At 43.9% G+C, this 27194-nt stretch overlaps 1 protein-coding gene across 18 annotated transcripts in view; it reads left to right on the top strand.

Moving 5' to 3' along the window:
* The window catches only part of CAMK2G (calcium/calmodulin dependent protein kinase II gamma), a 119787-nt gene that overhangs the window by 39532 nt on the left and 53061 nt on the right, over positions 1-27194 (top strand). For all 18 annotated transcript variants that reach the window (XR_010744123.1, XR_010744125.1, XR_010744126.1 and 15 more), the window contains one exon: positions 14255-14314. Coding sequence is in view for 13 of the 18 variants with exons in the window: in XM_066324052.1 (XP_066180149.1) it covers positions 14255-14314 (60 nt within the window). In the remaining 5 variants the exon portion in view is untranslated. The remainder of the gene's footprint in view (positions 1-14254; positions 14315-27194) is intronic.

Below are 27194 nucleotides of genomic sequence, written 5' to 3'. Positions count from 1 at the left end.
AGAGCAACTTCCTATACACAGTCTTTGTTACTATTTTTATTATCTATTTACTTTCACACTTTTTCACACAAGGAAAGCACAGTGTTTTTCTTGTCTAAAGGGGCGAGGTTTACAGTGCATCCTCACCTGCCTGAGATCTCAGTCCTTGAGGGACAATTCCTGAAAGCAGGAGCAAGGGCAGGAAGAGACAGAAGGGTCGATCATAGCCCAATGGGAACCTCGGAGCCCTAAGGTGATTGTGACTACCTCTCTTGCTTGCCCACTTGCATAAAGAGGGCGTTGTTCAGTGCAGGCTTTGTGCCCGCCAGGAGATGAGCAGCGGGGATGCTGTGGGCTTAAGAGTTGGTTTGCAGCACCCATCATCGACTGGCAGCAGCATTTATCTAGGCCAGCAGGGATGCGGGGAGCGAGTGACTCACTCGAGGATTCATGCGCTTTCCCCCTCGCCTCCCCCCGGCGCAGCTGTGGCTTGGTCATCAGCCATTTGGGAACTAGCAGCTTTATTTGGTTGCTGTTTGCAGTGGGCAGTTTCTCTTAGGGTTGTTAATTTTATCAACTGCTTTCAAAGCTAACTGACTTCAGAGAAGGCTTAGAATTGCCTTTGCTGCTCTCTTCTCCTTCCCTGCTCATGGGGCTGTCACCCAAACAGCTGATCTGGCACTGAACTTGGCTGAGGAGGTGAGAACAAGCAAATGGGCTGGAGGCAGAAACTTGCTGAGCTGATCCGCCAACAGCATGGTCACTGTTCTGGATGGTGGCTGTTGTGGTTAGGCTGAGTGCCCTCTCCAGGCACCTCTTTGGCTTTGAGGACTGGAGGGTCTTAGGGCTTTGCTCCTGCTGAACAGAGAAATATGTTTCAGTGTGTGGTGCAGGAGTGAATATGGGCACAGTGAGAAGAATGGGAAATTGTTTAAATAATTGTGAAATGAAAAACTGATTAGTTTGTGATGATAACAGGTGCTAAACTAATCAGAAGTTGCCAGACTTAGTTTCTGTTGAGCTATGGGTGATGTGGTCAGTAAGGCTGCTGAGGGTTATGGCCCATGAAGGAGAGCAGCCTGCCCAGGGCAGCCACTGTGCTGCCCTTTGCTCCCATTCACCAAGGCCAGCAACTCTCATCTCTGGAGCTGGGCTTTCTCATCTCACATGATCCCATTTCCCTCCTGTGCCCCTTCTGGTGGGTTCTCTGTCCTTCCCATGCTCTGTACCTGTGGCTTTGCCTTCCCTTGGACACTTCTTTAGTTGTCTTTGTCTCCTGTCTCTCTTCCTGTCTACAAGTGCCATTAATGTTTTCCTTTTAGAAGCACATTTTATGCGTGCATTTCCCAGGGCCTGGAGGACACACTTTCTAGGCCTTCGTGCCCGCTGGCTGCTGTCACTTCAGATCCTGGCTGTGTTAGATGTACCAGCTTGGGAGACCTGAACAGTGCTGCTTGCTCTGCTGCTGCTCACCTCCTCTGCTGGGTCACAGAACCCAGGAGCCTCTTTTTCTGCAGAGACCAGTCCCACAGCACAGGCGAATTTTTAGTTGGTTATTTATTTAAGTTGGTTATTTATTTATTTTAGGTAATAGGCCATACTGCTTTTTTCCTCAGCTCTCTGTGAGCTTATGAGCCATGTATGTCTGTGCTGCAGCAGTACCTTCACAGTATACACCTGTAGTTGTCCTCTGCCTGCTGTGCTGAAGACCTGCGTTATTTGGACACTCTGCTCGACAGAAGAGCTGAAGAAAAGGAGCGAGGTTTAGGAAGGGGCGGGTATCACCTTTGCTAGCATTCCCCTTGAAATGAAGATGGCAGTTTTAGTGATAGGATGAGCAGGGTCCCAAGTCTTACTTTGCTAGACCAGCTGTCCAGGTAGATAGCAAAAAAAGTTAGCATAAGGACACATTTTTTACTGTGCTGTCTGCTGTGAATGGTGCCTGTTCAGAAGCATCTTCTACCAGGGAGTGCTGCAGTCTGCAGCCCACCTTTGTGCTCCACACAGCTCATACTGGACTGTGAAGGCTCCTCAGGCACTGGCCATAGGCAAGACTACGCTCCGCTGTCTTTTTTGGATTTGAAATTTAACCACTGTGTTGAAATAGCATTCGTAGGGCAGAAGTGTTCCTTTTAGGTCAAAGCTGTGTCTGCCTGGTGGGTAGTGTGAATTTTTTCTGCCACTCTTCTCATTTATGTGTTGTGTAGACAAAGGAGGGTTTAGTCTTCAGACGTGTTGGCTCGATACCTTAACCGCCGCCTCATTAAAACCAGATCTCAACAGAGAAAGTTCCTCTATAGCCATCAGTGTTAGTGCTTTAATAACTGTTTCACTGTATTTTCTTTCTCCATCTGACACACCACCCTTTCCCCTCTCATTTTTTTGCCTCAGATAGGCAGCAATTTACAGAGCTGTTGTGCTCTGAAATAACATGAGGGCTGTGGTTTCAGTCTATCTTTGTGGTGGGATGGACTTTGTCAGTGACAATGTTCTGGGTGTGTTGTCTGTCAATCGGCAAATCTGACCATCTCTTGAGATTTGATAAGTGTCTGTTGACTTGATACGGTGCTGTGCAGTTCGGTGACAAAATGCACCACACATTTAGATCCAAATCACAGCAAAGGACTTGGTGGGGGGAAGCTGTAGATAACCTTAAAATTAGTATTACGGTAATGTAGCAGCATTAAATGCCTCCAGGAGAACAAGATCTGAACTGGTCTAGCCAGGAACATTAAACATTGACCAAAACAAGAAATCAACTTAGCCAGAGAATAAATCAAAACTGTAGCATAACAACTGCTTTTTTTTGAAAAAGGTGCAAGTCAGGTGCCTCATTCCCTGAGAATCTGAAAGCAGGCATGGTAATGGAACAGGGTGACCACTTTAAAGCTGTTGTGCGCACCAGATTATCCAAATCTGGAGCTTTCATGTGAAGGAAGGTATTTTCAGGCTGTGCTCTTGTCAAGTGCAATGCAGTCTTTGTTGGGTGGCAGTTCCCAAAGAGACTAAATGTGGGTTCTTGTGAAAGAAAAATATTTTTTCCAATTCTGAACACCAGACCTCATAATAAAAATTCCTTAGGTCCTGCCACTCAAGTCAGATTTCATGCTTCCCAGAGTGAGACATGATGAGGTATCACAGCAGTACTAATGCTGCTCCTGTCCCCTGTCAATTTTTTGAGTGTTCAGAATCCATTAGATCTGAACTGCATTGTTTCTGTCTTCATTTCTCTTTCTGCAGAGGGATGGAAAACAGGGTAGTGAAGGTTCAGATTCCAAAGATGTGAGTTTGTTCACAGACTTGTCACTGACATGTTCTCTGGTTTCAGTTCCTCTACTTTTCTTCTCCAGCTCTTTAAAGGTAGGGAAAGAAACATTGTGCTTCAAGGGTTTTCTGGCCTTTTAAGTAAATATTTGTTAGAAACCTAGAGATGCTCCGAAAAAAGGATACTATGGAAGTAGTCATTCATTTATGGGCATATTTTGTTTGTTTTCTAACATACTTTTCCCACCATTGAATTATCTGATTTTCAGAAATTTGCCAGAATTTCTGTTTTCCAAAATCTCTACTTGTGCTGTATAGGTCTAGAGGCAATTCAAGAGAGGTCTCCAAAGGGCACCTAAGGAAATACATTATTGTACAGCTTTGTTTGAGCTAAGAGATGCTTCCATGCATATCATCCTGTCCGTCTCATTGCAGAACACATGTGGAACCCATCTAAAATTTAGACTGTGTATTTTTTTTTTAAATCACTTGTCCTCTCCCCATGTCTCTGTGAGAGCATGTTGGGATGCTCTTTATTTGAGCATGCATCCTACAGTCAGCCTCTTGGATCTGAAACATTCCCCCTCAACTTTCTAACCAAATATTGTGGTGTGTTTGTGTAGCATTGTTACTGCAGCCTCCTGCCTCAGCATCTCCTAACCCACAACTTCTCCCTTTCTCTGTGTGGGAGCCATAGCTTTGTAAGAGAGATGAGCTCCTGGAAGGTGTGCCTTCAGTGGATTCGCTGGGATGCAAAGCTGGTGTCCCACCTGTTTTTGGACTCAAAGGCTGGCTGTAGGCATGTGAGTTGCCAGGTTCTCCTGTTGTGCATTTACCCTGCACCTCTGCTGTGAGTGTCTGGGGGAAGGGGCTGTGGTGAAGAGGGGTGTGAGTGCAGGATCTGCTCTTGGTCTCGGTGAAGTTTCTGGTAAGCTGGTCACATGAAACAAAAAACACATCAGCTCCCTTCCCCCATACACCCGCGTGTTTCTTGGCTCTGCACCCAAACTAGCAGCTGAGCACGTGATTTACTTGTAAAATGCAGTTTAAAATAAAATGGTGCCCTTGCAGATGGGAAACAAGGGATGGGAGAGCTGGGCTGGGGCTGCCCTCTGTGCAGCTGGGGCTGCCATCAAAGGGAAGGTGGATGTCTCCCTGCAGAGTTGCCAAAAGCTGGGGGGATGTGGGGCTGCAGAGGAAAGTGCAAGCTGCAGGAGGCAAAGTGGAGCAGAATGTGCTGAACCACAGCCTTACCAGGGGAAGGAGGTGGGTGTGCTGCATGTGGGGCAGGGACCAGGAAAGGGAGGGCTCTATAGCACGTGGTGTGGGAGGCTGTGCTTTGAGAGTTGAGCTACACAAGTACTCTCAACTGAAGGTCTTCTTGCGAGACGCACAGTCTGAAATGACCGTGACAGAGAGTTGTAGTCATTTTTGCTTTGGTTTGGAGCAAGAAAGGGGAAGTTTTTTGACCACTCATAGCTGGGGAGCTCAGCATCTTCTGTTTTGAAAACTTCATTCATTTTGCTAGTTGTGTTTGTACCCCGTAGTTCTTTTCTCTGGGATGTAGGCTTTCCAAAGCTTTTAAAATTGCACTAAGCTAATATGCCAAGAAGAGCTAAAATAAGCTGTTACACTCACCACATATTTAGTAGAGACCTTCCAGCAAATGCCCCCAGTGTGCCAGGCTGGCCAGCAGGGCAATTGCACCATTCTTAGGGGATGTGCAATTGCATCACATTTCTTCCTGTGTCAGGGCTATGATGGGTGCACTAATGCCTCCTGGCCACAGCAGATAAAATAACTTGTGCCCTTTGCTGTGCTTCTATCAGCCTGACAGCATTTGTGGTTGGTGATCTCCATTGCTTCAGATTAGGAGGAAGGTGGCTGCATTTTTGTTCTTGTCAGCTGGAGGATCTATTCCTTCTGAGGGGAGCTGCAATCTCCTGCTGCAGGAATGGTTGCCAGTACCTCCCACTGCAGCACTGATTTTTCCTTGTGTTCCATCCCACCTTGAGCAAGGAAGAAGTTTGTAAAGCAAGAAATGGCATTCTTTGCAGTAGCCAATGGAACAGGTGGAGTTGGTGAATGATGGATAATTTTAATGGTCAGTTTGTAGAATTCTTAATTATTGCAGCAGACTGTAAGTACCAACTTCATGGCTGTAGATGTGAATCTAGCACAGAGCTTTGCAGGCTGCCTCTGAGGTGAAATATTTCATTCCCACCCATTCACCACCAAACCTGGAAGGGTACTTCCTTCTGTGTCTTGCTTCCATCATGATGGCATGAAATAAACTGATGGTTAGCAGGGAAAAAGAGAGGGTATGAAATTCAAGTCAGAGGCTCTTGGAAATTCTTCGTTGATTTTTAGTAACTAAAGTAAATATTTGATGGGAAAAGCAGATAATAATAAAGCAGAATAAAGCAGAGTTGGCAGAGGTCTTGTATATCCCACTGGCAGCATGGGAAAGGTGACTGGGGAGATGGAGAGATGTTTATCTTGCCCGCAAGAGGGACTGATATGCCTTGAGAAATGTGGGTCACAAACAGAGCTCGCACAGGAGATGGCATGTGTGTCATTCAGATTTTACTGAAGACTCTTAACAGTGGTGCTTTGGCCTCTGTCAGTCGTTCTGCAGGCAGGTATCCTCCACTCTCCTAACGCAGTCAGGCTGCTGCCTCATTTGTCAGTGCCTGCACTGACACCAGGGCTTCCACCTGAATCCCTGGGCTCTGCTTGGCTCATTGCACTTTGCTGAGTAAGGCTGGGAACAGTAAGGCTTCTAAAACAGCCTGAAGAGCAGGGGCTGCAGGAGCCTGTGGCTCATGGGGAGTGGCCAGTGTATGTTGTGGAGAGATGTCTCCTGAAGGGCTTTACAAAATGCTTCTCTGAGTGCTGTAGCAAGGTCAGAAGGTGTTCCCTTGCCCAGATTCTGAGTTTATCTCAAGTTTGAAGCCAAGGACTACGTCTGCAGTGGATGGCTGGGGTGCTTGGTCCTTTCCCCTTCTTGAATGCCCAAGCAGTTGTATTTCATGTTGCTTTGCAGTGCTGGCTTTGGTCAAACTGAGAGATCTTCTGCAGGCAAGAACCTAAGTGAATGGTTACCATTCTCTCTGAGATAGTGAAAACACACAATATGGCTTTATCTGTGCCTTTGTAGGCAAAGAATGGCATGTTAGGCTTGAGCACACTTAGTCTGCTCACATCATTAATCGTGACTGAGATCACTCTCACCTATAGCAGCAAGCCTGTGCTAATTCACTGATGTGATCTCCTTTAACTCTTGAAGTTCCTGGAAAGTGGCTGGTGGCTGTGAGAGCCCCAGCTCCCTACTTCCTCTTAATGTCTGCTGGTCTGCTTTATAAGGTGTGCAGTAGAGCATACCTAGGGCAGGTGTTCCTGTTGAAAACAAGTCCATAGGAATTGTCTTTCCCTTACCAGATCTACCTGCTGGATAATTCAAAGAAAAATTTTGGACAAGTTGTTAGCTAATAAACTGAAAAATATACATGTGAATAGAAAAGGCAGCTTTGAGTGACACCAAGTGTAGAAAGTGCAATGTCAGAGGGGAACACTGACTTTATTTAAAAGATTCCTCTCTTCTAGGTATTTTTAAAAGCGTTTTTGCTTTTGCCACTGTTGTATACATATTAATATTTACCTTCCATTAGATTATCTTTGCAAGGTAAGTACAAGGTAATGAAATGCAGAAAAAGAGAATAAATTGCCTCAGCCCACTCTTCAGGGCGCTCATTTGAGATACAAATAGAATTACTTAAACCATCTTGACTTCTACTCTGTGGTGTTCAAAGTCTAATTTCTGTGTTACTTGAACAGAAGAGTGGAGACTGTGCTAGGTTTATGTAGATTGTGCCTTTTTAATTTTGTTCTGATTTTTCAGTGCAGTAATACCGAGGGGTTCACAGATAGTGGTGTGTGTAAACAGAGCTTGTGACCAGCTCTGTGGACTTTGGGTCGTCTTTAAGATCCCTGTGTATATGTACTGTTAGGGGTCGTGTTACACTTCTACACATGGAGTTTGTTTCTGGAAGGCTGTGAGAGCATGGGAAAAGGCTGTTACAAGGTGTTAATGTTAGTGCTTGTACCGGAGAAAAGGCTTCCAGAAAATATGTTTGCCGGCACTTCTTCAAAGAAATCATATTTGTTTATTGTGTCATGTTGGCACTTAAACCTCCTCCTTCTGTCTGCAGCTGAAGGCAGGTGATAAGGATTTTGCCACTGTCTTGTTTCTCTGGCTTTCACTGGCTGAGAAAAGTGGAGCTTGGCTCTTGCATCTTCACACGTGGGCTCCAGACGTGTCTTTCCCTTGGTGACTGTGGCTCCTGCACAGTTGCCACAGCAGAGATGCTGGAGGTGCTCTTTGGGTGTGGGAGCCCCTCTGCCCTTGCCCTTGGGATGTCATGGCACTGGGATCATTCTGCACTCAGAGGCTGCAAAACAGACTCTGGCTTTCAGAAATGTCACCTGCAATGGCAGTAGTATGCTGCTACAGATTTATTAATTTTCGCTGGTCTTTGAAATGGCAGTGTAGAAACACTGAAATAGAAAGGAGGGAGGGGTCATTATATGCGTATTTTCTTTGCATTTTTCCTGCTCTTAGCTCTTGTCAGAAAGGATATACTGAGTCGATGGGGGCCTCTGGTCATTCCCAAGGCCTAGGATGATTTTTTATGTTTGTTTCTATTAATTCTGCAGATGGGGAAGTGCAGTCAGTCTGAGACTTGCTGGTATCCCTGTTTAAGGTGGTGGTAGGGTATGGCATACTGTCGTCTGCTACCTGCTGCAAACGCTGAGACATCTCAGTTGTTCTGTAGTACAGTCTTGCTGGAAAAAATAAGAAATATGGGCAATAATTCTGTGTCTTGAAGTGCAGGATGAGGGAACTAACTCTCTTTTGCTGGCAATGTTTCAGAGAGGAAGTTTAAATTTAAACAAGCATGAAGGAACCTGAAGGTTCAGACTAGCCTTGCACTACAAAATGTATTTGATGTAAATTCGATTTCTGTCTTGAAGCAACTCATGATATCTTAGCAGCTGGCACCAATTGACTATCTCCCGGAATTGGCATGATGACAGCAATCAAAATGAATTTATTGCTTTGAGTTTGATTCTTTTTCCGGGCTCTTCCCATTCTCAGAAATGTAATGTAGAATGTGTTCCCACAGGAATGATAGTTGCAAGCCTCCTTTAACAGCAAGGACAGAGCACGGTCCTGATGCAGGATGAAGACAGGTGGACTGCAGTCCTGAGCAGCCAGATTGTATATTCCAGTTGAGAATAGGAAGATTATGCATTTGTAAAGGGAAGAACACTGTTTTTTGCTTCATGACATAGATTCTTACCACAGAACTGATTCACATCTAAGTGTTAGTTTTCCTGATGCTTCTTTTTACTCCATAGGAAAGAATCTGTCTTTTCACTGAAGTGGCTAAAAATTTAGGCTACTAAAAGTTATCCCCCACTCCTTTTTCTTTTTCCTTTCTTAAGGCAGATGTACTAAATAAAGAGTGAGCTTTAGCCACAAGACCTCAATATAACTGCAGTTTGGTCAAGTAAGCCAGTAAATGCTGCAGTAGATTTGGTCCTTTGCACAAGGAACCATTTTGAAACAGTGCTGTGTTTCTAATGCTTGTTGAAGAAAGTATGTTAGAATTAAGTTTTTACACCTTGTTTTCTGGTAGGTGTGAAATGAATCACTTTTACTGATAAATCTTGGTTTATGTCAATAATTGTTTTGTCCAGTATTTCAATTAGTTTTTAATGCCGTCTTCTACTTCCTCTTGCCAGAAGAGGGAATAACCTGAAATAGGTGTGCTTTTGCTCACATTCCTAAAGCAATAAATTTCAGTGTTCTTTGGGCAGGTGGAGGGGATGGGGTTCACAAAGGGCACTTTCAGCCTCCCTGGCCAGTGATCCTTTGTGGAGCTTGTGGCAATGCTGGGCTGGAGAGTGTGTTCCCGTGGCAGCTGCCCGGAGCTGAAACAGAGCCCCTCAGTGCATCTCTTGGGAGCAGGAGTCACTCGGGGCATCACAAGTCTGTCTGCAGTGGGGAGGATCTCTGGCTGTGCTGCCAGTGCAGGGTGGCAGTGTGGGCACCTGGCACCTAACCAGCTCCTCCTTCTCTCTGGCTCGGGTTTGGCCCTCACCTCGCCTACTTGGGGCTGATCTCCTTTTTGGGTCCGTGGTAGGTGTCCTTCTGCAGGCTCTGCCTCTCACAAGCATACCTCAGCTCCACGCAGACTGCTCTCCCTGTGCTTCCCTGGCAGCCCCTTCTCCTCACACAGCTTCCTAACAGGCTGATTAGGCACAGTGAACTTTTTAATCTTTTTCTTGTTGTTGTTATGTAAATGTTCTCACTTGACAGCTGTAGACTACTGGTATATTTGTAGCTATCCTCTATCCTGTCTGTGTCTGAAAATGTTCTCCAGGTCTTGGAGGAGAAAGACCTTGTGAGGATGAACCTCCTGCAAAGCAGCCATGCATTGGCTGGAGTACTAAACTGGGAACTATTTCCCTGGAGAAAAATGGAGCCCAGAAATTTGGTCTCATGTTATTCATCCGTCTCTGCCACTGCATCCTTGGGATATCAGACAGAACTGATGAGACAATAAAATTATTTTCTTAGCAAAGAGTAAGAAATGTGCATCAGTATAAAACCAGTCATATTCCACACTCTGCTGGAGATTGCCAGGTGTTTGTGAAGCAAGGTTATCTGCTTCCGGAATTTTATTTCTGTTGGGCACACCTTTCTTTAGCATCAAGTTATTCTCAGTATCTGCTGAAGTTTGATGCATTGTGGAAAATCAGGGCAAACTTAGGATGATTTTGGTCTGCTGTCTTGCACACTCAGGCAGGGTTGTTGTTTCAACCTTCCCAGTTAGTTTCTTACAGTAGGGACTTTGCTGATTGTGCACAGCTGTGTCTGTCCATCCATTGTCATGAAGAGTCCTGCCTCAGTGAGTGGACTGCATGTTTGTGTGAAATGGAGCGGTTTCATTTTTATAGGTCCTTAACTCTTACAAATGATGCTAACAGAGCCATTCTTATCCTCTATTTCAGTAAATTCCTAGCCATATCAATACCCATCCCAAAGAAATCCCAGTTATTTTAAAAGGCGTTTTCTCATCAGGTATGTTCTAAAGAAATCCAGCAGTAACATCACTAGAATGACAGTGCTGCGTTTGCAGAGCAATGATGTTAAAGGTACTTGGGTTAAATGTAGGTTTACATGAACAGAGAGACAAAAATCATATTATATAAAGGACTGACAAAAGTAAATAGATATTCACACCTTAGTTTATGTACCAACAAAATTAAGTTTTCCCTTGTTTTTAAGCACTATCTTCTTTAGCATCTACATTTTAAGTTTTGCTATTAAAGAGATACATAGATTGCACTTTCCTGTCTGTGTAGATACACACTGCTTTAGACTGCAGATAGAATAATTTTCCAAATAGCAACTTTCTTTTTTTTTTTGGCTGGAAAACAGTAAATGAATATTAGATGAGTGTTTGTAATATCCTGTACTTAAGTTTTAAGCATCAGCTATTGTTCCGGGCTAGACAGCTCTGTAACGTAGCAGGAAAAGAGCTTAATGAAATCCAATATTTGGAAGCAGGAGGTAGATGAATTCAGACTTGGAACAGCAGTGCCGAATTTTAGCAGAAAGGATAGCTAACATTTGGAGTAATTGCTGTGGGTGTATGACTTTATCACTTCAAGTCTTGAATGTGAACCCTTATGCTTTCTAAAGGATATACTTTTTTTTAGGCAAATTATGGAAATGCCTGGTTGAATTCTGCAGTTTTGTGAAAGGTGGGAAATAGGCCCAATGTCCCAGGCCTAGAATCCTGTGAGGTAGGTCAGATGTGTTGTGCCCCTGTTAGCTATGAGGTATAGTTCCACTCTGCATTAGGAATAAAAAAACCTCCACTCCACGCATGACTTGCAGAAATAAGTTTTATTTTTAAGGCAGAGGGAGGAGAAATTATTTTTTTGCAAGCTCTTGGCAAGTAAGGGATCTTTTCATTGTTATTTTAATACAGTTAGACTACTTTGCATTTTAAAGTTCAGAGAAAAATGTTAAAGCCAACCCATCTACTGCTCTGTTGGACTCACAAAATTTTGATGTTTTGTCTCTTTCTGGAAGCAAACCTTCGTTAGACCACAGTAGGGTAGAAAATCGAGGTTTTATTGTTATTCCTTACGGATTTAGGTACCAGGCTGTTCCCCACAAGCACCAAATTGATTCTGGTAGGAGTCAGATGTTGACCCCTGCCAAAGGCCGGCAGGTGACGCAGAGCTCCGGGGTGGCGCAGCCTGTCTCAGGTCACCGTGGGGCTGTGTGCCGTGCTGCCCGGCAGGAGACAGGAGCAGTGATCTGCAGGAGCAGATCCCCGGCCCCAGGCAGGACAGCCGCCCAGCCTGACCTTCCTCTGCTCTCCCGGCGTGCGGGCTGCTGCTGCCGGGCCGCAGTGTGCGTCTTCGCTGGGAGCTGTGCTTGGCCTGGCCTGTTTTGTTGCCCCGGAGACAGAAGAGTGTGGTATGCTTTCCCCCCGACCAGAAATAGTTTCCTGTACCTTGTGACCGGAGTGCTGTACTCCTCCTCTGGTCTCTGGCCAGGCTGTGTGGTGCTGGAGGGATGGGGTGTGGGGTGGTGACCTCTTGTCACAAGTTCTGGTGTGGCTGCTGCCCATGAACGCTAGCTGCCCTGCCAGCTCCCCTCCCTCTGCACCATGGTGTAGGATTTCAGGGGAGCAATTGCTCTTGATTTACATCTCCCATGGCATTTTGATGGTTATGTCATTTTGTTTGAGCCTTGCTCCTGTCAGCTGTCTGTCCTGACTGTCAGGACTTGGTAGCTGAGGAGCACGTGGTGAGCTCTTGCCTCCTCTTCCCCCTTTGCTCAGCTGTTTTTGCTGTCTGCTTCTCTGTGTCCTTGTACTTGGGAACAGATTCTCAGCAAGTATAGCTGTGCACGAGGGCAACGTGATCTGGGCGGATGAAGGATCCCCTTCTGTAGGAGTTCCAAGTAGAGCTGGGAGGGAAAGTGGGGAATTTGCAAGGCCGAAGCGTTGGAGCGGGCTGTGGATAGTTTATCTTAAACTGCTGTCCTGCTGTGAGAATCTATCCTGCGTGCGGAGTGTGCACCACTGTCTGTTACTTTGCAAACTGTGCTTTGCAGAACTTGGTTTGTGAGAGATGCTGCTAAAAGGGAAGCAAAGACACCCCCACCCCTCCCAACCAATGCAGGTGAAAAAGTGCTTGCACTGCACCAAGGCCTCAGGAGCATGGAAGCTCTCCAGGCTTTCTTGCTGCCTGGTGTTTTATTGGAGAGTGGTTCTGGCATAGAACTCTAAAATATATGCAACAACAACAATAATTTCCAGGACTGAGAAGGAAGGAGAGATGAAAGGAGTAATTTACCTTCCCCCATCCTTGAACAATAGCAGATGAGGATGTAAGCACATCTCAGCCCTATAAAGTATTAATTGGGACATTTTCTATAGTTCAGCAGTGGAAAAGAAGACAGGAATCGTGCAATGCCCTGAGCTTCTATTCCCAGCCTGGGAGAGAAAAGTGTTCTGTGATGACATTTGGCTCGGTCTCTGTCTTCTGCTCGTGGGGAAGAGAACAATTGCCCAAAGCCTCCTTTACAGAGAGAAGGGAAGATGATGCAGAGACCAAGGAGCTGAACAGGCAATTTTCAGGCAGAGTAGTGCAGTGCAGCTTTGTTGAAGTGGGTCTCTACTAAGGTTTCTATTAAATCAAAGGGTGCTGCATTCCTTTGGTGATCTGCTGAGTAGTCCAACCAGCCTTTGAGGGCAGTAAGCAGTCCAACCTGCTTACTCCTTTGAAGGTCTGTGTGTCACAGGGATGCAGTGGCACACCTGCTGAAGATCTGCTAGAGAGGAAATACCAAGAGTGAGCAGGGGCTGCTACTTCCCTTTGCTACGTTCTCTAGATGGCTGGAATGGGATGTCCAAGGACTGGACATTGTTCCTTTTCTTGCTCTAGGCATCTGCATCCACAAAGGTCTAGATTTTAGCAGCTGCTAGGGCTGCCTAAAAGATTTTATCTCCCTCAGTTCCCTTTATCAATCTGTGCTTGTCCAGTGTGAACATTTCAGGAGAAGATGTGGCTGTTGTAGTGTAAATTCAGGAGTCAACCACTGCTGTAGTGAAAAGTCTCAGTGGCTAAAAGCCCCCTGCTTCGTGGCTGAGAAAGGCACAGTTGCTCTGACTCCTTCTCCTTTCCTTGAACTCACACATGGGAAGAGAAACCATTTTTTTACCCTCCTTGATATTTTTCTTTAGTCCCAATGAATGTCGTGCTTGAACTGATGTTGCCTTTGGGCTGGAATAAGCATACTTAGCATTTGAGCAGAACTTCTTGCCTGGAGATTTCTAAGTGCGTGATCAGCATTTCACCAGCGAGTCTGTCCATGGGTACTGAAGTATGGTTACCTTTACAGTTCACTGAAGCTGGCAGAATTCCCTACTTCATGTGACAGCTGTGCGCTAGCAGGAACTGTGTATTTCTCCCTCCTACTCTGCCCTTCTTTCGCGGTGTTTCTTTGGAGTGGAAGCATTTCCTTTTCCCATTTCATGTGTGTTATTTCTTCTGAGGCTTTTCCTCCAACTCTCCAGCCTTGGAGAAAGGATACCTCCCAGAAGGTGTCTCTCTGGACGTGGCTTTGCATGTTTGAGAAGCTGACAGAAGAGCAGTGCCTGTCATTCTGCAGCTGCTCACTTTGAGTCAAAGGATGCAATACCAGTTTAGTGCTGGCTCTGTAGTGGACGCAGCAGTCTTTGTGCAGCCTCAGCCCTCACCTGAAATGCCTGTGAAGTTTTGGGAGATGGATGTGTTCCAGCAGTTCCCAACCTTCGGGATGTCTGCTGGGTCACCGTGTCCCTTTCTCTGTGGAATATGAGCAACAGCTTAATTCAGAGTTGTAGTGCCTAACACCTTGTTTCTTATTCTCTTTCAGATCACCAGAAACTGGAACGTGAAGCTCGAATTTGCCGACTTCTAAAGCATCCAAATATTGGTAAATTTCCTTCGGCTCAGAGGGGTGAGAGTGAGCCAGGAGTAGCAATGAGTCTCAGCTAGCATGCTGTAAGAGAGCAGATGTATTCTGAATGTTCACAGCAGCTCACCAAAGTTACCTGTTGAAATCACCTTAATAGTTTATCTCACTGACAAATTTTCCACCCAACCTTGTCCCGTTCCTCAGCATCCTGACCCAGGCGTTCACCAAAGAGTGCCGTGTTCCTGCCTGCTCCCCCCTGCAGAGCTGTCCCTGCTCTTTGGGTGATGCATGACTCTTGTCTGCTCATCTGACATTCTGCAGTGGGAGTGAGGTGTTGTGCTTGTTTGCCCCACATCTATCTTCTGTTTGTTCTCCTTGGCCCTTACTGACATGTCAGTTTAAAAGCTGTATTCAGAGACATGCCCAAAGTTAAACAGGGGTGGGCTAATATTACTTCAGCTCTTCTCATCACAATGGCCACTTACTCTGAAAACAAGACACCAAAGCCAAATTCCCCATATTGAAGGGGGGAAAAGAAGAGTACTGGAGCAAAGGGAATAATTTGTCTAAAAATACAGAGGGAGACAAAAAAAGGCACAACATAAAAAACCCCTAACTTATTTACTGAAATGTAGAGAGACGGCATGGATTTTTATCTATTTCCAAAGCACCATGGAAGCTTGAACCATTAATAATCCCCTTCTTAGCTTTTTAAAATAAATAAAGCCTCTAGGATCCTAGCTACAATCTGATTTGAGCTAATTTATTTAAGAAAACATTAAGAAATACCAAACTGCCACTTTTAACCAAACCACAGTTAAAAATCTGTTCCTGGGAAGACTGTGATGTATTACTTTTGCATAACTCAGTCAGTGGAGATAATACGTTAAGGGCATCTCTCTGGTCTTCTGCCTTTCAGCTTTATAATCGTTTGCTCCTGTCCTCTGAAGGCCTGGGAAAGGTGCCTTAGAGCATACCTCATGGACTGGCATCTGTACTCAGTTCCATGTGTGATGAAAAAGCAATATCCACAAGCTCAGGACCTCACATAATGCAAAGTTCCTTAGCAGCAGCTTTTAATCAGAAGGAGCTTTCTTGCATCTGAGTGTAGTTGTGGTGTAGGTATGGCTTGAGAGGACCAGTGGCCACCTTCTGCAGCAGTTTGCACTGATGAATATCTTATCCAGTAAATTATTGCTCGACAGTATTCAGAGTGACTGAAACTCTAGTTATTGCACTTCATCTGCCCTGTAAGGCTTGCTATGCTTAGTTTAGTAGATGATGTCACTTTATATTTTGACCTTAACTTCACTTCAATCATCTCTTCTTTTTATAATTTCTTACGTCTTTTCTTTCCAAACCTCTCACAGAGTAAGTCTTATGCACAAAAGGAAGACCACTCATATAAGTAAACAGCATGGATAGAGAAATGTATCACATTCCTGGTTGACTTCTGCAATTTTAATGAGTGGCAGTGCTTGTCTCCTGCTCTGTTGTGGTTTGGAAAAGACATTTTAGGGGAATGTCAGTGGTTCTTTCATTTTCTACAGAGAATTTCTTGTCTTCCCAGAAAGAACATTTTTCTTTTAAGAAAAGGAACTAGTCATTGTAAACTCACTGAACGCTTACAAATAAAAATAAGGGAATTAATTTTCATACCTACAACACAGAATCAAAGTGCGTTGAGTAAGACCTCAAGAAGTTGTATGGTTCATTCAGCAGTCCTGTGAAAATCTTTTATACCTGGCTGGTTCCAGGCATGTTTGTACTTAAAAACCTTTAATGCTTTCACAGCCCCTGGTGACAGTCTTTCAAATGTTTCATTTTTCTGTCAGTTAAACATTAAAAACATAATTTGCCTTTCTCTTAGCTTGTTTTTTTCTAGTTTTATCTGCAGTATCTGTGGAAAGTAGTTTTTCTTTCTTGTAACAATCTTTTACATATTTGAAGACTGTTATCATGTCTCTTTTTAGTCTTTTTCTTCAGACTAAACAAACCCAGTTCTTTCAATCTTTTCTCATATGTCATGTTTTCTAGACCTCCAGTCCTTTTTTTTTAATTTTTCCTTTTCCCCCTCCTCCTTCTCTGGACTCTCTCCAGTTGCTTTGTATCTTTCTAGAAATGTGATGCCCAAAACTGGACATGACTGAGGTCATGTCAGTGCTGTCCAGAGGGGAAAGAATTGCTTCACCTATCCCACCAAAGACAGTTTTGTACATGTTTGTTTTGTACATCAACTTTTGAAGCTTTTCATTTAAATATATTGTTGATGCACATTTGTTTTCTGACACAGTATTGGTCCAGACTACTTTCTGCACAACTTTTGTCAAGCCAATAATTTTTCCATCTTGTATTAAGGAGGATTCCTATTGAACTGTATATTACCTTTGTCTTTATTAAAAAAGATAGGAAATCCAGTCTGTGGGTTCCCCCCTCCACATTTGTCAAAACCATTTTGATTTATCTTCTGATAGTGTAAAAGGGTTGCGGCTCCCACAGTAACATGGTCTTTAATAACAAAGCCACATATTGAATCATGTGGATAGTTAGTAACACTGTTGAATACTGCTGGACTCCAGTCAGCTCTTGAAGATATCACTTGATAAATTGTTCTGGTTCGACAGTGATCAATTTTGAGTATTTTTTCAATGAGCTGTATGCACTGCTGTCAGCTGATTTTGAATACACATATTTTTTGTAATTGCTTGTGGAAAGAGCATGTAAGATGCTGTCAGAAGCCTTGCTGAAGTCCAGATGCTACATGCATTGCTGCTTCTGTGTTCCTTGGGCTTGTTATGTTGTCATAGAAGGGAAACATGTTGTTCTGATATAGTGGGGTTTTTTCCTTGAAATGTGTATTAGCAGTTAGTAATCACCTAGTTACTGGCATTCCATGTTGTAAACTCTTCTGGGTGAGTACTTGGTGTGTTGCCTCGGTGTGAGCTATGTGAGTAACGCTGTACAGACCATAAAGAATTCTGCAGCTTTTGCACTTGCTTTCAGTTTCATATTTTGTTGTTACTGGTTTTGTTGCAAACTGTGTTGCAGCAAATCGCATTCTTCTTCAGGGACCTGAGGCTGTAGTGAGTCTGGAAGGTTAGAACTCCGTGAGGCAGGCTGCTTTTCTCTCTTGTCTGTGCACAGGATATAAAGCAAGCCTGTGGGTGAATTTGTGGTCTTACGCATTTACTGCAGGACAGCTGATTCTGGACTGCAATGCACTGACCATAGCACTGCTACTCTGATAAAATGAAGGTTTCTCTAGTTACAAGGCAGTAGTGATATTTCCATTTGCTGTTGGCTTTTTTTTTTTTTTTTTTTTTTTAATGACTGCTTTCTGAGTTATCCTAGCATGCCTTCATCAAATACCAGCTCTAATTACAGGCTTTGGCTCTGTAGTTGGGTGTTTGGCTTTTCTTTAGATGCACATTATGGCCAAGGTAATCACAGTGGGGTAATCCTTCTAAAAGCTTGATGTTGCAAGAAGGGTTTTGCGTGGGTTTTGGTTTTTTTTGGTTTTTGGTTTTTTTTTTTTGTTTTTTTTTCTGGACAAAATAAAGTTGACTTGAGGCAATTTTCTTCTGATTTCCGACTTGTGATATGTGTGATGTGGAATGTGTCATTGTACCTGGTGAGACTTCAGTAGAGGAAGGCTTTCTTTCCCTAAATTTCAGTTTGTTCTTTTTCCTTCTGACAACTTGTAGAGAACTTTGCATTCTGGCCCAGAGAGCCATTGGCCAGCCATAGTCATCAAATACAGCAGAACTGGACAGAGATTAGTCAGCAATCTGTTCTTTTCAAAAAAGGCACCCATTACTGAGGATATGGATGTGTAAAACAGGCAGAAGAGAGCACCATTAAAACCCCACTGTCCATAAAGAGATCAAGTGCCTGTGGAAGTTGGCAAGAGTTACGGCTCTGTGGGAAATTCCACTTCTAGAACAACTTGGTGTTCCAGTGATTCACTTACATGTAGGTCTTGTGGTGTTAGCCATGGATGTAGTTGTGAGCATGTAAAAGAGAATGATACAGCTGCTTCTCCCTTAATCCCCATTTTGCTGGAAAGAGGCAGATTTCTGTAAGAACGCCCATAGCCATGACCCTTCATCCGCAGATGGTTTGCTGGTTGTGCCACTGAAACTTGTAGAATTGCTAAGAGCTAAACTAACAATGTCTTGAATATCAGCTCCTGCTTACAGGAAGAGCTCTTTTGATCTTTTGCTTGGTTGAAAACCTTAGTCAGTCTGAAAATCTGAATTTGATTTTTAAGTCCTGTAGTTCATCCACTACAGACTCTATCTTGTGAAACATTCCTTTTTTTCCCATGAGGGAAAAAGCAGCTTCCTGCTGCCCATCAAATGTTTAAAGCAGTGACAGAGCTGAGAACCCTAGAATCTTCCTGCAGGTTTGTTCAGTGCAGATATAAAGTTCAGAAAAGTGTTAAACACGATCTTTCCTGTCTTAGGACTCCCAAAGCAATAATGATGGAAAATTTGATCGAAATCATCATTCATAGTTTTAAAGTCTTTTCTAGCATTGTGCTACAAAGGTAGGGTTGTGACTTGTTCAGTGTACAAAGCAGAAGTCTGCTGTGTGTGGATTTTGTCTGTGTTGTTAGGTGTTGCTCTTGTCCTAAATTTTCTTTGTTATGGTAGTCTAAATATGTGTCTCTTCCCTGGATTTGTCACCACTTGATCTGTACTTTTTCTGAGGTTTTTTTTAATCCAACTGTAAAAAAGTAATTCTTGAATATCTTTTGTTCATAGTTGGAACTGAGCACTTCTGGTTAGTCATTGTGCCCCAGTCCACGGCAGCCCATGGCTGCGAAGAACTGCATGCACTTAGGTCTAGAATAATAAAACCATGTATTTTAAGAGGGGTTGGTAATAGCCCAAGAGTCAGAGCCAAATTCTTTTTCTGATTTCTGCCTTTGTGTCCTCTGCCGAGCTGCTTCAGAGTTAATTTCTTTGAGGGAATTTATAGCGGTGGTGAAATGCTGTCCTCAGCATCTATCAGAATTATTGCTTTTTCAGGTTATTCCTACTTCTGACTTCTTCTCCAAAATATACTTGCACCTGAATTCTTCTTATTTTAATTTCTATCTGTTTGCTTTTCTCAGCATAAAACCACAATTTTGGGCATGTCCTTATTTAAAATGGGGAGAAGAGGGTATAGAAAGCTCCTGTGAGTTAGAAGAATTTCTTCTGACCCAGCTGAATTTTACTTCCTTTGACAAGTGGTCCGTCCTCCTAGTACATCTGAGTTGTGGGAGTGATTTTGATGGATGTGTATAAGAAAAGGGTTCCAGTTTATGTTGCCTTAAATGATGGTTACAGTTGAGGTGTGAAGTGGGGCAAAGACAGAAAGAAGAGTGCAGCGCTTCTGTGTACAGCCCAGCTGGAGAATCCCACAATGCTCCTAACAAACCTTTGTGGGAAACAGGGCTGGATCACGTCTGCAGGCTTCATACTGGATTTGTTGTCTTGGTGGTGTCAGCTACAACTTCAGGTTCACTCAGTCCTCATTTTAGGATACTAGTCTTGATAACAAAGCCTTCAGTATTTCCCCCCTGCTGCCACTTGGAATGTTTTTCTATCACCTTTTCCTTAGCAAGAGATTTGAATTGCTTCCTTAGTGAACAAGAAAAAACACGTAGGCTGTGTTTTGCTGTAAACAGCAGATTTCCTTGTTTTCATTTGGCTGCAGGCATCCAGACTGCCTTTGCAATTGGGACAGAAAGGATGTGCTGTGCAAAGAATAGTTAAAATGCTGGGGATTCTCCGGTGTTTTGGCCATGATTGCTGCACTGTGGATACTCAGTGGTATCCAAGTGGGATGCTCCCATGCATGGCTGGCTGTTTAAATCTGCTGCCCTGTGATTCCTGTTGCTGGGGGAACTGTTTCTGGTGCAGAGGGGATAATATGGGGAAGGTGGAGTTGGGGGAAAAGAGACCTTGTAGTAAGAGTTATGCTTTGGGACTTTCTCAGTTACAGAGCAGCTTTTCCTTGGAAGTGTCATGGGGCTGTCTGAGAGGACAGCAAGTTGCTGAGTTCCAAGAGGTCAAACAATAATATTCTTGGACTTATGCTTTTAACCTGCTCTCCTCCTACTTTGCCAAAAGTAAAGAAAAAAAAATCAAACCAACAAACACTCAGAAATCCCTTTAAACAGATTATCAGCTGAAGTGAGTTCCTAGTAGAAAGTTTGAGCCTGTGAGCTGCAAGTTAGTGTTTGTTATTTCCAGTCTCTGCACTGTTAGAGACTTAGGTGAGTGTCCGTGCGTGTTTGCCTGGTAGAATGCTCCCCAAACCCCCAGGCATTCCACCTTTTCATTTCTCATTCTGATTTTCACAGTTAATTCTTCCACTATTATTTGCCTCTGCGCGTTTTCTTCATTTACTGCCACCTCTTCCTATAGCTTTTCTTATAGTTTTAAGAAAACCATTTCTCCATAATCCATCTCAGTTTGGGAATGGAGTAATAACTGCATTTTTTTATTGCCAGGGGATATATTTATTCTGTATGTCTCTCTGGTCTGTACTGGAGTCATATTTGGATTCCATTATTCATCTATTTAGCTTTGAGATTTATCTGTATGCGAGCAATCCCTTAAAAAAATAGATAGTGGGACAAGGGCCAGATTCTGTGCGCTCAAAGGTACTGCAAAAATCAGAGGAGGATTCCCCACCTTCCTCCCTTCCCCCCACACTGAGGAATGGAGGGAGCCTCCTTTGGGTTCCCTGTGCCTGGGGCCTGACGGGAGCAGGGGTGGCTGCACTCTGTGAAATCCTGCAGGCGACAGCCGGCCTTTGGAGCAGAGCCCACGTCCCTGCCGAGGGGTCAGGGCCAGAACACACAGAGAGCTTTGGGGGTGGCAGGCAGCACAGAGCCCCCGCCTGCCTGGACTCATCCCTGATGGCAGAAAGGCCAGCATCCAGAGCAGGGTGTGAGAGATCTAAAATTTGTCGTGGCCATTATCTGTATTTTATTAATGTTAATAAAGTGGGTGTTCTCCGCATATTTTCTTTGAGACACCAGTGTAGTTGGCTTGTTATTATTTTGGGTGTTTTTAGAAAATGCTCTCATATAATACTAGTGGTTATCAGAAGTACTTTGCTTATCTGTTATGTGGCTAATAGGAAATTATTAATAACAATTCTGGATGGTCATGACTGCACTGTTATCAGGAGAGCAGGAAATATTCCTGTGAAGGCACTCTTTTGGCTCATCTAATGTTTAAGTAGGGCATTCTAAATGTTACGTATCATTTGGTGAACTTCAGCTTTTCAATAGAGACATTATAAAATCAAAGGAAAAATAACATTTACTTGGCACTGCAATGTTTTTTCAAAATACTTTGTGGGGTGTTTTTTCTTTTTACTTTTGCTTTTTACCTCTGCAGAAAGGCAGGTTTCTTAACAGGAAAGGTACTATTCTCCCTGCAGCTCCTTTCTAGGCTGTGAATTTCTGTGCATAAGGGAATTTCCCAACTGGGCACTGCCTTAGCTTCATTTTTTTAGGGCTAGAGAGTTAAAAAGGTTAGAGTGAGAACTATGGGGGGCGGGGGGCAGGAAACCCACCTCTGTGCTTCTGGGCCTTCTCATTTCCTTAGCGCTGTTCCTTGCCTTTTTTTGCAGAGCCTGCCTTAGCTTGGTTCTGCCTGAACTTGAGCAGAGCGTTAACAAATCCTCCTTCTCTCCCATTTTCCAAAACTTTGGAGCTGCAGTTGGTGTGAAGTGCTGTGTGTCTGGGGAGTTCCCAACAGGCTGGTCTGTGTCCAGCATACCATGACCTCGCTGTGTCAGGTTTGGGAGGGGAGGGAAGGAGAGCACGTTTCTGAGGGGCTGGTGAGCAGCAGCCTGCAGTGTCCTGTTAGCTAACTGTCCTGCTGCTGCTGGTTACTGCTCTGACAGAGCTGGTCATTAGCTGCTGGGACAGATGATTTCTAGAGGATTATTTGCATTACACAATTTAATGCTTTTTAATAGCAAATTTTTAATTAAAAGGAGAGTCCTTTTGGAAGCAGCCTGAGCAGCTGCAGCTGAGTTCTGCGTGTTTAATGTAATTAGAGAAACAGCTGGGATGGGAGCTGAGCACCCAGCTCACAGGCAGTCACAGGTTGGTGGTGGCTTCTTGTGGGACAGACATTCTGAGTGATGTGAACCGTGCAGGAAGTGTCCTGGCACACAGCCAGGCTTGGAGATGGTGGGACAGTTCCCATCTTGGCTGCCCAGGCTGGTGAGCAGCTGGGGAAGCAGAGAGTGTGGGTGGTAGCCATCTGCGTCAGTTCACTTGTCACTTGTGCTGCCATGGATGATAGTGCTCAGTTTGCAGTCTGTCAGGCCATGTGTATTTGTATCTATAGTTTCAGCACCTCCTGGCACGTTGCAGAGTATCAATGGAAGAGGACATCAGGTAGGTTTTACCTTCCAGTTTTATTCTGCTTCTTCTGGTATGCAGAGTCTCTTGAAATATACCCTTGCAGTATCTCTACCTCCTCTGTTTCTCCATGATACAGGCTGATGTCTGGTTGAAAATTACTGAAAAGTGAACCTGTGGTTGTTCCTAATGAGTGAGTGGCTGATGTTTAAATGACGTGGTTCAGTCCAGAAGATCCCAGAGCACTTTTGAGTTTGCACTACTAAGGCTGCATGGAAGAGTTCTTGCGTTGCAATTACTGTGACCCAGGAGACAACCATAAGCCTCTGCATTGTCTTGTATTGGCTCTACGACACCAGCAACTTAATTAGAGAGCCCTAAATATTGCATAAACACAGCACTTGATGTGTGTTGGTGCCGAGGGAGTTGGCTGATACTGTCCTTTATGTGCCCATATTATCAAAATGCTTTACACTTAGGAGCATCAGTGAACCAAGATTCAGGAGACAAGACTACCTGTAGCTCGAGCACTTTCCCTAAGGACTAAGGACCAGTAAGGCTAAGACCACTAATACGTAGGGGCAAGCAGATTTCAGTCCATGTTACCTTAATTCCTAAGCAGAAACGAGTGATTGCTGCATGAGGATACTGGGAATTGTCCCGTGAAATTCTGCTTCTGTACTTGCTTTTTGTTGCAACTTTGGAAACTTCTTTGCTTCAAGATAATTACTTGGAGCAGGCTGCCAGAAATCACCCTGTGTTAACAAGAGCCTGCCTGCCCCAACCACGGGCTAAGCCCCTGTACAGCCCTGCTCTGCTGTTTCCTCTGGATATGGGATACAGGGAATGTTCATCCTGGGGCTTAGGTGGCAAGCATAAATGCTTCTGGCCTGTCGTGCTTGACGTAAGAGTAAAAATATAATAATATTCAGCACACTGGACAGAGTGAAAGGGAGGTGTGGGTCAAGGCTAGGCTAGGCATATTGTGTTTGTGACCCCAGTACCAATTAGCCTTTTAGATATGACCTTTTAAACATGAGATGCCCATTGCATTTCAGTGTCTTACGTTTTTTGTAGTTTGGGTGGATTTTTATAAAATCAGATAGCTCTTTTCTGATTTCTTCATGATTCACTTCAACTTTTGCATTCACAGAGCCTTGCTTTGCGTGACTCAGCAGCAATTTGCATTTGTTGTTAGGCTGGTGCAGTTTGTTATGAAGGAGATTTTCCTCTTATGTTCAGGTGCAGTTTGTTATGAAGGTTTTCCTCTTATGTTCTGTTGGTTTGTATCATGCTCAGGCATCAGAGAGCTGAGGCTGTCTGTAGAGGGTCACTTTATTCAGGCATGGAATGCAAACCGTATGGCATGACTGTTACTGCACTGCTGTTTTCACTAAAATGCCTGATTTTCTCTCATTAATATAATAGCTTATCAGTATTATTTCTTTTTAAAATAAAAAAAATGTAAGTGCACAAGGATTTTGAAACACTTTGAAGCAGCAGCTTGAAGTTCTGTTCTTGAGGCAAGATTTCCAGTGAGACTCTGAAGACAGCAGGCAGGGAGAAGTAATATTCACAGCAGATGTTCTTAGAAAGTGCTTGAACTCCTGGTACACAGCTGCTGTTAGGTTCAGTAACCGCAGCACGTCCCCTTGAGCCACTCAGTGTGGTGTCAGGCTCTTTGCAAATGCTCTGGATTGCGTTAGGGCCTCGGACCTAAAACACACACCCACACAAGACAGAAAAAACTTGGCCTAACTTGCATCAGGGTGTGCTGAATGTCGGAGTATTCTGGGGAAAGGGAGCCATTTGGTATCGCTGTTTTTTTCTGTTGTTAGTTACTTTTCCAAAAGACCGGCATTGTGGGAGATGCTCCCCGTACAGGTAAAATCAGTTTACGTAGGATAAGGCTATCCTGAGGGACTGAGGGAAGAAACAGCTAGATTGTGTCTTGTGTGTTGTGATGCCTCACAGCTCTTTTAACAGCGCAGTTACATGTATGCATTTAGAATTGGAAGGACAGCTTTGAGTAGCAGACTTGTCACCCCTGGTGGAGTACTACTGCAGTACCAGATCCAGGAGATACTTAAAGAAAGCATTAGGGTACCTTTGTGGCTTGTTGCAAACATTGTTTCATCAAGATGCTGTATTGAAACCCCTGCTTATTCCTCCAGAATCTATGTGCTTCTTGGAGATATCATCCAAGTAGTGGTGCACACTTCTGCTGACTGAGCAGCTAGTTTGTTGGAAAGGTTTCTACCTACCAGTCTGTAACTGATGCTGCTCCTTTGGACAGCATTTGTTCTAGCAGTGCTTACTAGTGCTTTGGGTTTTTTAGGCTTTATTTCAAAAGTTATCTGTAAGATTGCTAAATCTTACAAAATTAGATGTGCTTGTAAACTCTACAAAACCTCTTTTTTTGTGTGTGTGGATGGGAACTTTTTTTTTTCCTGAATAAAACTTTGGCTGAGGTCTTTTGCCATATCCTATAATTGATTCAGTGCCTTGTTGTCTGACTTCCTTCTGTTTTCTTTCTTCCTCCCCTTTCTGTCTGTTCTTGTGAACCTAACCATTGTAGTACATCCATCAGAGATCTTTGAATGGGAAGAGTCATCAGGTGACTCCAGCTGTGAGTGGTGTTGGCAGGGTCTAATTTCCCACATCTCTAAGAATCCGTGTTAAAAGTGTTTGGCTAGGAAGGAAATACAGTTTGAATTGCTGCTTCTGGGTAACAGAATCAGCTAATAGAAATAATCCACCTCATCTTCTGGTGAATAGAGTGAGATGAGCTTCCTTTGCAAATACTGATCTCTTTTTAGTTTGGTCGTATTTTCAGAGACACTCTGTTACTGTTGTGCAACTTCCCTCTTGCTGTGACTTGAGACTCATTTTGTGATGTGTGCATTTGTGTCACCTGCCATGCTAACACATGCATCACTGGTCCCCTGATGAGAGAAAAAAAAGAGTACTGTAATCTTTTTGAGGAAAAGTTTACTGGATGAATACTTTTGTTTTTATTTCTCTGTTTTTCTTATTATGGATAATCAGGTTTCAGAATTTTGCCTACCAGTGTCTCCATATAATTATATTCTTCACTTTCTCATAACCTCTGTCAACAGGTTATACAGATACAAGCAGCTTTTGCGGGCTCTGCTCAACCACTCTGTTAAAGCTGAACTTGTGATAGTAAAGGAGCTGTTAGTGTGTCAGGACCAGCAGCCCGTGGGAGAAATGAGATCTTTTCATGGGAAGATGTTTGAAACAGAGGACAGCCCAGTAATTGAGTTTTGCTCTTGGAAGTGGCCATTCAGGAGCCTGTGTAGTGCCTTCAGGTGGAGGACATTTGCACAGGTTATCTTTAAGCAGAGAGGGCTCTATATTGTCTGGGCAGTGAGGGTATCAGATGTTTCCTGATGTTTGTGTACCTTCATGGTCAATACTCACACAATGTGGACCACATCTGTGAACCACTAAAGTGGAGAGGAGACACAGAAACTTTTAACATGTTTTTTATCATTCAGTTACTTCTGAATATATGCCATTTTATGGACTAGCTGAATAGTTTTGGAAAAGGCAGGTCATGTTTTTAAGCTAATCATCCCTTAATTAGCTATGTTAGCACTGTAGTAGAAAGCAGGGTGTTTTAACTTTGCATGTCAGCAGGGTGACCCATGGCCTCAGAGCTGTCCTTTACAGTCTCCTTGCTAGTCAGGAAAGCTCTTGTGGCTCTGCAGGAGGGTAGGTGAGCAAAACTTTAGGCTGAAAGGACACTGAAAGGTTTTATTTCTGTTCTGCTACTGGGTATTGCTGTTGTTTCTTTGCATCAATATCAAGTTAGGGCTGGAATTGAGAGTCACAAGAGTTTTGTTATACTCAGACTTTTTTTTTTTGATCCTTTCTGACTCCCCTCATTGCTGTCCCCCTCCACACTTAAAAGCTTACTATTCTGAGCTGTCACTAATTTTTCCTGTGCAAGGTGGTGGTGCCCAGTGTAATTTTTCCTACAGCTTTTCTGGATTTTGCTGTTCTGCCACTACTCCCTGAGCTTTGTTTCCTCAGCAAATAGAATGCCAGGCAGATTTTGTTCCAGCATCAATGTGGGCTGTTGTGAGGAGGCAGCTCCCTTGTTAAGTTAATGACCTATGTCCTGCCTTCAAGGCCTTCTTTGGCTGTGCAGCCCTGGGGTGGTGCACAACATCAGTATTTATGAACTATCTCTGTTGTCCTGTCATGGTTCCTCACCTAAGGATGCAAGTAGTGTTTTACTGTCCTTGGAGGCTCTTTTTGCTGCCTCTGCCAGTCTCTGCCAGCTGAATTGCTACTTCCTTCCCTTTTCATAATGTAGCTGACAAAATTGCTTTCCTCGGGACAAAGAAATAGCACCAATCAGCTCATTTGTGTTTTATTTTCTGATGTAATTTGTGGCCCGAATCTTTGCGTCAAAGTTTATCGTTCCCTGTTTCTCACTTTTACCTGCTGACGTGTCTGCATGTCTTTTTCAAGGCCACTGTTCTCAGC

The sequence above is a fragment of the Sylvia atricapilla genome, chromosome 8, assembly GCF_009819655.1.
Source record: "Sylvia atricapilla isolate bSylAtr1 chromosome 8, bSylAtr1.pri, whole genome shotgun sequence".
In the NCBI taxonomy this organism is placed as follows: Eukaryota; Metazoa; Chordata; class Aves; order Passeriformes; family Sylviidae; genus Sylvia; species Sylvia atricapilla.
This window is presented reverse-complemented; position numbering and strand designations above follow the sequence as displayed.